General features: G+C 32.5%; 1 protein-coding gene across 7 annotated transcripts in view; it reads left to right on the forward strand.

Annotated features, from left to right (window-relative positions):
* LOC111708868 (uncharacterized) overlaps positions 1 to 11,995 on the forward strand; it is a 34,937-nt gene extending 22,942 nt beyond the window's left edge. Inside the window, exons 20-32 of one of the 7 annotated variants that reach the window (XM_023482715.1) lie at positions 1,761 to 1,831; positions 2,724 to 2,774; positions 3,325 to 3,348; positions 4,040 to 4,125; positions 4,333 to 4,446; positions 5,122 to 5,157; positions 5,486 to 5,529; positions 5,958 to 6,025; positions 7,681 to 7,785; positions 9,112 to 9,234; positions 10,533 to 10,625; positions 10,877 to 11,693; positions 11,736 to 11,995. In XM_023482715.1, coding sequence (XP_023338483.1) covers positions 1,761 to 1,831; positions 2,724 to 2,774; positions 3,325 to 3,348; positions 4,040 to 4,125; positions 4,333 to 4,446; positions 5,122 to 5,157; positions 5,486 to 5,529; positions 5,958 to 6,025; positions 7,681 to 7,785; positions 9,112 to 9,234; positions 10,533 to 10,625; positions 10,877 to 11,693; positions 11,736 to 11,954 — 1,851 coding nt within the window. In that variant the 3' untranslated portion in view covers positions 11,955 to 11,995. Of the gene's footprint in view, positions 1 to 1,760; positions 1,832 to 2,723; positions 2,775 to 3,324; positions 3,349 to 4,039; positions 4,126 to 4,332; positions 4,447 to 5,121; positions 5,158 to 5,485; positions 5,530 to 5,957; positions 6,026 to 7,680; positions 7,786 to 8,453; positions 8,506 to 8,753; positions 8,806 to 9,111; positions 9,235 to 10,532; positions 10,626 to 10,876 lie in introns of those variants that run through there. The other 6 variants (XM_023482408.1, XM_023482484.1, XM_023482563.1 and 3 more) reach the window with 6 other exon arrangements.
* Positions 11,996 to 12,175: the final 180 nt, after the last annotated feature.

Consider the following 12,175-nt stretch of genomic DNA (forward strand, 5'->3'; position numbering starts at 1 on the left):
AGACAATGTCAGGTATTCCATTTTCAAACATATCCTGAATTTGAAACATTGTCACGTTTTCGAGACAAAACCTACTTTTCTGTTTTTTAGTATAATCCACAATCCAAAACAAAACTAATTTTTATAACTTACAAAATAAATCACTAAAAACTAAAATTATCTTATGAAGCTAAATCAACCGTTAAATTAGAGAATATCGATGATTTATTTTCAAGCATTTTAAACAAACAGTTTCCCGCATTTCTACAGGTTGTCCCAATAAACATGGGAATTCAGCGACGAATTCGATATCGTCTTTTTTAATAAGTTTTTGATTTAGTATAACGATACCTACTGAGAAAGTTGTAATCTGTATGAGTTTCGTCTGGTATGTTCACATTTTGTTTGTTTATGTTTTGACTGCATACGGTTGTACTTAGTATAGACACATCTTTATAGCCATTTACCGCTTTCATAAAATAAACTCTAGCAGACATAATAATATTATGATTTTTGAAATTAGGTATTACAATACTAATTCATAACAAAGACGATATCGAATTCGTCACTGAATTCCCATGTTTATTGGGACACCCTGTAGTTAAATCTATATTGTAAGAACAAGTGATATTACTATTTTCATTTCTCAATGCTGTAATGATTTTTAAATTATAAAAGAACAGTTTGTTTTTATTTACTATTTATATTTTACCTTATCAAAAATCCTTTTTGTGACGTAAGTGCGTAAATGCTTAAAAATTGGCATTAATACGAATTTCGGTAATTGTCTGAAAACTAGGATATGTTCCGAAAACGCAAGTCGCAACATGAGCTGAATCCGGTAATTGTTTCAAAATAGGGATATGTTCGAAAATGAAATCAAGAATCATCAAAAACTAATTCTTACACCTTATTATTATTTTAAAATTGACATTTATTGTTTCAATATTTAGTTTTAGCCATTTTTTATAAAATATATGGTGTAATTTTGTTCTACTCGTCTTGGATTTAAAGATATATACTCTTGAAAAAGATAACTTTGCAGAATTCTAACACTCGAGTGTTAGAAATTGGCCAAATCCAGAATATGTGTGTATATTTATGATAATATCATCATACAATTTACAGTTTTGTTTAATAAAATTAGATAAAAACCGCTTTTATGTTTGCCAACGTTAAAATAAGTATTGTTGATACTTATGCATTTATTATTATTTACTCAAGCATTTACGATTAAGAATTTACAATTTACAAATTATTTTTGCCGACTTAAAAAAATCTTGGGTGATACACAATATGCATTTACAATTTACAATTTACAATTTACAAATTATTTTTGCCGACTTAAAAAAAACATGGGTGATACATATGCAATATGCATTTACAAATTACAATTTACAAATTATTTTTGCCGACTCAAAAAAAATATTGATGATACTTGGGCATTTACAATTTACAATTTACAAAACAAAAAAATAATCGCAGTTTACACTAATGCATTTTCAATTATCTGTTAATAATTCAAAAAATATAAATGTTTATTTTTCAATCTATTCACGTATGAAATATCAATTTACATAAAGGTTGTAAATTTACAAATGACAAAGGAACATTAAACACATATACACTGGTCTCATATCGTGCCTGGTATCTCTAATTAACTTATCGAAATATCAACATGGTTCTATCGTATTAGAGTTTTTTGCTGTACATAACTTACAAAGTAAATCGTTTAGATTAAATTTATTAAAGAATTAAAGTATGTTTATTTGTTCTCCTAGTTCTGTGGCCGGATATATTTACCTGTGTGTGGGTCTGATGGCACTACTTATAGTAATGAGTGTATGATGAGGTGGGAAAACAAACTGGAAATTTATGTCTCAAGGGACAACATAATGTCCCATGGGACAACATCATGTCCCTAAAATAATTTATTCTGTTGGCTATTAGTGAAACAAGTTTATTAAAATAAGATCGACTATTATATCATATCTGTTCGGTTCCATAGTAGTAAACCTATCGTGTAAGAATTCCCATTATTACACGGTTCAGGAGGAACAATTTTAATATTGTTCGCTTACTAGCGTTTAAGAATGCTTATTCTTACACTGAAGNNNNCAAAATCATAAGAAATTAATAAACAAACAAACTAAACTAAGGAAACAATCGCACCACATGCATTACTTTCAAATTAAGAACCAATTTTTACTTATGAAATTTGAAACAGTCGGATTTCACCAGAAATATCTTTTACTATAATTTCTTGGGTATGTGCCCATGGAACCTCACAAATATGATATAATAATAATCTTATGAGGATAAAAATGTAATAATGAAATTCTTAAACTCGATGAACTAATCTTGATGCATTCTTTAACTCAGGCCTGCGGCCTTCGTTAAAGAATACATCAAGATTAGTTCATCTCGTTTAAGAATTTCCATTATTACATTTTTTTCCTCATAAGATTATCATATTATAATTTTTAATATCTGGATTATATCAAATTTAATTCGGGATCAGCGTATACCCCTTTCATTTTTTGGGAACTCTCCCTTTAATATTTGAATTTATGGTTTACTGCAGCTTCTACAATATGTGTCATTATCATGCTGAAAGTTACTAATCTTCAAGGAAGTTTAAAGTTCTTTTTAATTCACTTGATAGTTTCAAAGTTTCATCATTAAATCCGCGTTATGTTTTTTTGCATATTGATTTCTGATAAAACTGTATTTTTTTTCTTTAGATTTCATGCTTGTGAGACAAAAGAGATAATTACTTTGGTGCATAATGGCAGGCAAGTTTTATAATAAGGGATTTTTTCCTAAAAATAGACAACTAACTTCTCCGTTTCTTTCTCAATACAACAGTTGGTTGCAATGTAAATAAACAAAAGAGAACATTCTTTATTTTGGAAGTGATATTTTTTAAAGCAACAATCAACCAATTATCTCTATATATAAAGTAGTAATCTCAGTTTGTCTGTCTTCGATGTCCGATTCTAACTCATGAATTTCTGGACCGATTTGCCTCAAATTTTGATTGTGCAACTTGGGTATAATCCCACGGGAATATTATTAGCTTGGTTTAAAAGTTCTAAATTGACTGGGGTTGAGTTTAAACGGCGAGTTTAGGTTTCCAGGCAAAGCCGAGTTTCCAAGCTATTAAATCATACTTAAGCCCTAGATATAGAGTGTTTGTTTTTCGAGATAAAACCTAAGCATATCCATTGTCAATGTTTTTTTTTAGTTTGAACGGTAAACTTTTTTTAATTGAATACTTTTTAAGTGAGAGGAAATGTTTTTAAATGTAAAGCCTTATTTTTTTTTTTTTTTTGTATTGTTTAGGTGTCAAGAACAACTAAATACAAGGTACAAGATTAATGGAAGCTAATTTCGATTGATTATATTTCAACAATAAGATTTACTTCAAAAGTTGTTTTTATTATAGTTGGGAATCGGTATGGATATCTATTATAAACCTTGCTTGTCTGTCTGCTTGCACGTTTTCATTTAATAAACGTAAAACGGCTGAACCAATTTGGCGCAATTTTTTTCTGGGACCTCACTTGATTCCAGAGAAGGTTTATCGATGCTTAAAATGACAGAAAGTTGTCTCCAAAATTTTTTATTTTCGTAAAATTTTAAAAATTTGTCAGCTCTAAAAAGTGGAGAAAATCATTATCATTTTGAGTGACTATGAAGCCGACATTTTTGTAATTTAAGCGCAAGCAGAGTAACTAACCTTAATAAACAAAATTGTTCACAACCTAGCCAACCTTACCGTTTAAAATGTCCCTGCAAGAGCCACATTGTTTCATATTTTCTAACTCCAAAAATCATAATTTTTTTCAAGAATTTTTAATGTACATTTTAAATGTTTTGAATTCAGTGGGATGAATATCAATTTTCTTCCGTAAAATTGAGAGTAATAATTATAATTATTAATATAATTATAAATGACCCATAACTGCTTTACTAACGGAAAAAAGTAATTTTTGAGTGATTTTACCTTCAACAATCAACAATGGTAAGAAATTAAAACTGATTCTATTAACCTCAGTTTGATCAGACAACGAGTAGGGAACCCTGTTTATGAAAAATCTGAAGGAAACCCTGGAAATTTTTTAGTCCCTAATAATAAAGAAGGTAAACAAGTGTGATGGATTCTTTTTTTCTTTTAAAGGGAGGGTTCGTGATAAGATGAAAGGGAGGGTTCGTGATAAGATGAAAGGGAGAAAATGAAAGGGGTAAAACTGAAAATTGTTCAATTTATCAAAAAAAATTAAAATCAATCTCACATTTACTTTTAAAATATATGGACAATCTTTCAATAAAAGTTTTATCCCTGTCAAGAAGTCGCGAGAAGATCAGCTGCTGCATTGTTGAAACCTGCAGGAGAGAAGACGACATTTGCAGAGAACACCCGAGGAGTAGACCAAACTAAGACGACATATATTCATGATAAAGGAATGAGGGATGAATCGTATTTATTTGTGTGTGTTTATATGTTGCGATTTTTTTTTATGGATTTAACTGTTTCCATTAATGGGACTGTTTCCATTACAAGGACTGTTAATGGGACTGTTTCCATTAAAGGGACTGTTAAAGGGACTGTTAAAGGGACTGTTAAAGGGACTGTTTCCATTAAAGGGACTGTTAAAGGGACTGTTTCCATTAAAGGGACTGTTTCCTTTAAAGGGACTGTTTTCATTAAAGGTTTGACTGTTTCCATTAAAGGTTTGACTTTTTTCCATTAAAGAGACTGTTTCCATTAAAGAGACTGTTTCTATGAAAGGAACTGAAGGGACTGTTTCCATTAAAGGCTTGACTGTTTCAATTAAGTTTCAAGTGACCCTCCATTTAAGGAGGGCCCTGCCCAAAAGTTAACCCTTAAATCTTTTTCTGATCTATAATGTTGAAGGTATCGTCGTTTAACCTATTCCTCCAATTTCCACTAAAGAGGAATCTTCTTCATTCTTAATTAGAAGAAGCCTTTGCGAATCGTACATTCCACTAGAGGGTCACGTGACGTCTACAGTCCCTTTTCAACTTACATTTTCTTAACAGTAATATTTAAAATTATGTTTTTATATTTCATTTTTATTTTGCATTGATAAAAATATCACCCTTAAAATTCGATAGAGTTCGCAACCAATACTTATAAAGATTTAGATTTAGGTGAGAAGTTGTTTTTTTTAACCATTAACTTTTTAAAATTTATTTCTTTTAAAAAAATTTTTCTTCTTAAATTATGGGGTTTAAACCCTACAAAACAGTATATTTTAACCGTTAAGTTAGTTTTGTTAGATTGCAATGAAGAATCAAATAAACGACGCTTTTTTAAAATCTTATTTTTCTTTATGCTTTAAACTCATCGACAAAAGAGGGATATGAGTAAATTAATTAAATTAGGTCTAAAATTAACAAAATTTTAAAACTTTATTTATATTCATTAAATTAGAACTAAATGTGTTAGGCTGAAATATTATATTTTTTTTCTGTTCAGATACTGAACTTCTCTGTGATTTCTCCTTTTGTCGAGGGGAACAGGTAGAGGATGGTAGAAGGGGGGGGGGCGAAAACAGGGGGAGGTAATAAAACGGGGAGGGGGGGGTTGGGTGGGGATTTACATAATATATAAACTGCAATTTTCTTTTAATATCTTTACTATCAAAATTCCTAAAAACCGATCGAATCAAAATTTGTTGGCCAGACTGGGCGACATTTAAAAATGTTGGCGGGAAAAAAGGCGACATTACGGTTTTTGAAAATCCACCAATTTAAAAAGAAAATCCGGGAACATTTATGTTCATTTAAATACAATGAAAAAAATGGAGGCTTGAAAATCAACAGTTTAAAGCTCGTTGAATATTTTACAAGAAAAAGTGTATATACTAGTAATATAACTCATGTTTCGTATCAAAGGTATTTTAAATCCATTGAATTAGCTTGGATTAAACATTATATAATTATTTCAGGGCTATAATCCAGTTTGTGGGAAGAATGGATTAACCTATGATAATCAGTGTTCTCTTCTACAAACAAAGTAATGGAAAAAAGTATCTAAGGGGTTATCATTACCTGTTGTATAATTAAGTATTAACTGAAAGTTTCATTTTTTTCCATAAGGAGAGAAATGCATTTTTAATGTTTTTAATGATTTTGTGATTTGTTTTATTATCTTGTCCTTTTTATAACATATTCCTGTTTTGGTTATTTTTATTTGCTTTGTGATAAAAACATATTTTTCATTTAAACTTTGATACAGAAAATGTAATGGTATTACTAGGAACTAAATCGTAGATTCTGTGGAGTCCTATAAAGAATGCCAATTCAACGAGAGTCTTGAAATATGAAGTTACTTATCACTGAGTTTGAGCGCAAACCCGACGTTGAAATACATCAATTTGTGTGGTTTCGTTTTGAGAATAGTTTTTTTTAAATATTGAATAACGACGACAAAAAATGTATCACAAATTTGACAGTAAAGTAAATAGTTTAGGAACAAGTTGAGAAAAAGTTAACTCTTATCATCGAAAATAAGTAAGCTATTCAGTTAATAGTTTCTGTAATCTCTTCACAAACATTTTCTGTAGATTTTCTGGAATTTTTATTGAAAAGACGACATTTGGAGAATTTGTTGAAATCTGCGAACAAATTCGCAAAGAAGAAGAAATTTAATATCATGATGAAAAAAAATAATTGGTTCTAGCATTTATTTATTGATAAATTTTTGTTGAGAAATATGTTTTTAAGCATCTAATTAGTTTTCTGTAGAACTTTCGATGGATTTTTCGTCGTCGTTTTTTTATAATTAAAAAAAACCAATTCTCAAAACGTACCCACTCAAATTGATGATTTTGAACGTCGATTTTGCGCTCAAACCAGGGGGCGGAAACGTCATGTGTGTGTGTCTGTACCAAAAGAGTGTGTGTCAGTTTACTGTACCAAAGGTTTGTACTGTAGGTTTATACAGTACGTAAGAATCTCGGGATTTGTACAGTCTAGGAGAGTACATTTGTTTATTGTTAATTGTTTACTTAAACATATGTTTAATATACATGTAATATATTATTTACATATTTAAGTCAACACTATAAAGCCAAATTTTCATGCAAAGAATATAATTTTATTAAAGTTTACAATAAACTACTCGTTATTCAAAAATTATAATCGACGACATTGTTCTACAATTTCCTTGACTGTAGTCATGTTGTGTGTTTGTACCAGAAGAGTTTGTGTCAGTTTACTGTACTGGTCTGCAAAGCAGTGCGACTGGCTTTCTCTTGCCGGACCAGCGCCATTTCCTTTCCCTTTATTCCTGTTCCCTGGCTCAAACTCAGTGATTATATATCATGGAAACCGTTTTATATGTCTCAAATGTTCCTTAAATACCTCATTTTCAGTTAAACTATACCATAACTTGCCGGTCACTCCCTTTAAAATGATCCCCCAGTTAAAGAGTTGCATGTCTGATTCATAACTGCAGTACCCTGTACACTTTTATCTGGTTAAAATGATTCGGAAGATATCGTTAATTTTGCCTGACCACTTATTACAGAAAAACCAAAATAGAAAATTATCAATTTTTAGATAGAAAATCTTTTACATTTTTGCTCAACTGATGCCGTTATTAAACAGTCTAGTAACTATATTAGATTGAGGGTTTCTTGAAATTACGTTAAAGTAATTTTAATTAAGATGTTATGGAGAACAAGTACATCTGGATTATGAAGGGTCTTGTAAAACTACTCCTTGTACTGAGAACTGTAGTGAGATGGAGTTACCAGTTTGTGGGACAGATAGGTACATTTCCAATTACATGGTTTACATGCCTGACATGGTGTTGGGTAGCTTCCAAAGGCATTTTTCCAAGGGACAATTCCCCAAGTGGCAGCTTTCAAAATGTGCAATTTCCTATTTGGCAACTTCCCATAGGTTAGGATATGCCTTCTCATGGGAGTGGGTACAAAACGCCCAAAAACAAAAATCCCAATAACAAAACGCCCAATGGAACAAAACAGTAACACCCAATTACAAAACGCCCAATGTTACAAAACGCCCAATGTTACAAAACGCCCAATGTTACAAAACGCTCAATTGCAAAACATCCAACGCTACAAAACGTCCAGTTGTTTGTCTGTGAAAAAAAGACAGTAATGGATTTCTCTGTATGTGTTAGACTAATAGTTTTGTGTGTTTTAAACGTTTTTACTTATAACTTATTTACGTCTAAAAGACAAAGTAAGGATTATCTTTGACTGTTCAGATCACAACACAGTATACATTCTGCAGTATGGAATTTTTTCTACAACTTGACATTATATTTCCAATTGTTTTAAATAACAACATAGTTAATTGATGCCCCTAATATCAGTCAATCAACATTTGAGATCCTATTAGATTGAATTATATGGACCTCTGCCTAGTTTTTAGATGTTTTTTTTTTCTCTTTCAAAGTATCACATGTTCAGGTTGACCTACAGAAACACCTGCTGCCTAGAGTGTTGATGTCTCCAGTAAATAATGTTTAGATTGACCTACTGGAACACCTGCTGCATAGAGCGTTGATATCTCCAGTATACAATGTTTAGGTTGACCTACAGGAACACCTGCTGCATAGAGCATTGAAATTTCCAGTAAATAATGTTTAGGTTGACCTACAGGAACACCTGCTGCATAGAGCATCGATATCTCCAGTATATAATGTATAGGTTGACTTACAGGAACACCTGCTGCATAGAGCATTGATATTTCCAGTAAATAATGTTTAGATTAACCTACAGGAACACCTGCTGCATAGAGCATTGATATCTCCAGTAAATAATGTTTCGATTAACCTACAGGAACACCTGATGCATAGAGCATTGGTATTTCCAGTAAATAATGTTTAGGTTAACCTACAGGAACACCTGCTGCCTAGAGTGTTGATATCTCCAGTAAATAATGTTTAGGTTGACCTACAGGAACACCTGCTGCATAGAGCATTGATATTTCCAGTAAATAATGTTTAGATTGACCTACAGAAACACTTGCTGCATAGAGCATTGATATCTCCGCATATAATGTTTAGGTTGACCTACAGGAACACCTGCTGCATAGAGCGTTGATATCTCCGCATATAATGTTTAGGTTGACCTACAGAAACACCTGCTGCTTAGAGCGAGCTAGCTGTCTTGATAAAGATGATAAAGGAGATGAAATACACGTCTGGCATAGAGGGGTCTGTGGGGATTGTACTTTTATTTGTACAAGGTAAATAAACGTACTGCACAGTGGACTTTGTATCTTTATATTGCATGATTTTGAACTTACTTGCTTTCTAGCTCAGGTCCCAGTATTATACCATCTAGTACATATACTGTATTATGTACCACATAGAATAATGTGTAATAAATAGAATTTACTTAAGTTGTCGGTGTTGTATTGTACTTTATTGTTTCAAACTAGTTAATCCCTCCAGCTCACTTATACTATTGTACCAACCCCTCCAGCTCACTTATACTATTGTACCATGGGTATTCATCATTGTTCCAATTCTACTGTATATTGTACTGTACTCGAAATTAATGTTCTATCAACTGTAAATTGTACTCCAGGGAATTCTGTCCTGTTTGTGGAGCTAAAAATAAAATCTACGAACTATGTATTTAATTGAATGTATGTATATTGTACAACATACTTAACATTGTAGATTGGGTGTATATTGTACTACGTACTCAACATTGTTTTATGTACTGTATATTGTACTGTACTGCAGTGAGTTTCGTCCTGTTTGTGGATCTAACAATAAACGTTTAACCAACCTATGTACTTCATTGCCTGTATTTTTTTACAACGTACTCAACATTACTGTCCAATGTACTGTAAATTGTACTATACCGCAGGGAGTTCCGTCCTGTTTCTGAATCTAACAATAATAGATTAACCAACCTATGTACTTCATTGCCTGTATTTTGTACAGCGTACTCAACATAATGTTTAATGTACTGTATATTGTACTGTACTGCAGCGAGTTTCGCCCTGTTTCTGAATCTAACAATGATAGATTAAACAACCTATATAGGTAGTGAATATTATATAACGTACTCTTAAATTGTTCTATGTACTGTAAATTGTACTATACTGCAGTGAGTTCCGCCCTGTTTCTGAATCTAACACTGATAGATTAACCAACCTATATAGGTAATAGGTAGTGAATATTGTATAACGTACTCTTTAATTTTTCTATGTACTGTAAATTGTACTGTACTGCAGGGAGTTCCGTCCTGTTTCTGAATCTAACAATGATAGATTAACCAACCTATATAGGTAGTGAATATTGTATAACGTACTCTTAAATTGTTCTATCTACTGTAAATTGTACTGTACTGCAGAAGTTTCGTCCTGTTTGTGGGTCTAACAATAAAAGTTAAACCAACCTTTGTACGACGTACCTAGTTCAGTGAATATTGTACTAAGTCCTCAACATTGTTCTATGTACTGTATAGAGTAAATCGTACTACATACTCAACATTAATGTTCTATGTACTGTATAATGTACTGTACTGCAGGGAGTTCCGTCCTGTTTGTGGGTCTAACAATAAAAGCTACGCCAACCTATGTACAATGGAGGAACAAACTTGTCGAGACAATACTCCAGTTTGGTGAGTTCCTTAAAGAAATGATTTATTCTATAATACAGTTAAAGTTCCCTTTTGTAGACTTAAAATTGGAAACAGAATGACTCAATCTATTATCTTACAAAACCTTTTTATCATATCAATATCACTCAAATCTAGATTACTGTTTTATAGGTAGTCTTAATTACCATTTAAGTCAGTAAATAACAAATTATAAATGTTTGTCACCTTTTCCTCTAATAAATTGTGAAACCTAAGATCTTGTTGATTTCCAGGTGGATGCATGAAGGTAGATGCAAAGGTGACTCAAATAAATCTGAAAATCTACCAGAAAATACTGGGAACTCGTATATTAAACCAATCACCCAATCAACCGAAAACTATCAACCTATCTCCCAATCCTACAATTCTGCTACTCATGCGCCATCTTTTAAACCATTCCCCCCACCCTTGCAATCCAACCCACCTGGATACCAATCACCTCCCCTGGCTCTACCCTCACAGCCCAACCAACCCCAAGATCAACCATCTCCACCACCCTCTCAATCCAATCCACCGGGATATAAACCATCTCCCCCACCCTTGCAATCCAACACACTTGGATACAAACCATCTCCCCCACCCTCTCAACCCAACCTACTTGGATATCAACCATCCCCTTCACCCTCTCAATCTAATTCACCCGGATATAAACCATCTCCTCAAATCATGCATCCTATTCCTAACTCATCCGGAAACCTACCATTATCCCCATCCAATCAACCTTTAATACCCGGATATCAACCACCGATCCCCTCCTATCAAACAACCTCTTCAAACAATCAATTATCACCTTCATCATATCAACCAACCCCAATCAATAATCAACCATCTCACTCATATCAACAAACCCATTCTAACTATCAACAACCTGCCTCATTTCAATCAATCCCATCAAATAATCAACCATCATCTTCCTCCTTAAAACCAAACCCAATCAATAATCAACCATCAACCTCACACCAATCATCACCCTCGTATCAACCAAACCAATCCAACATTCAACCATTATCTTCAAATCAACCAACCCCTTCCAATAATAAACCATCATCTCTCTCATATCAACCAAACCCATCCATTAATCAACCGAAACCCCCCTCATATCAACCAAATCCCCCCTCTCATCAAGCAAACCTTCCATCCTTCCATCAGTTTCCCCAACCCTATACAACTACTAGGGTTCCTGGACACTCCAATACAGATAATATGAAAACAGTCGAGAAGAAATATCTCCAGCCTATCCGACCAGAAGTCGAAGAGAAAGACGACATTTTTGATGAGTTTCTGGATAATTTCAACTCTATTATCGATTGAATATGTATTGACTAATTTTTAATATATTTTATCCCTAGTTGTTGAAATTTTCATTACCATAATATTAAGCCTTCTTTAGTCAAAGTTTCTGTGAATGACTATACGACATTTAATTACGTTTCTTTTTATTTGATTGATATGAGGGTTTTTGGATTCGACGCTTGCATAACAACAAAAGTAATTCTATATAACATTTTTGGTGATGTTTTGAATCCATGGAA

Source organism: Eurytemora carolleeae, unplaced genomic scaffold (assembly GCF_000591075.1).
Source record: "Eurytemora carolleeae unplaced genomic scaffold, Eaff_2.0 scaffold58, whole genome shotgun sequence".
Taxonomy (NCBI): domain Eukaryota; kingdom Metazoa; phylum Arthropoda; class Copepoda; order Calanoida; family Temoridae; genus Eurytemora; species Eurytemora carolleeae.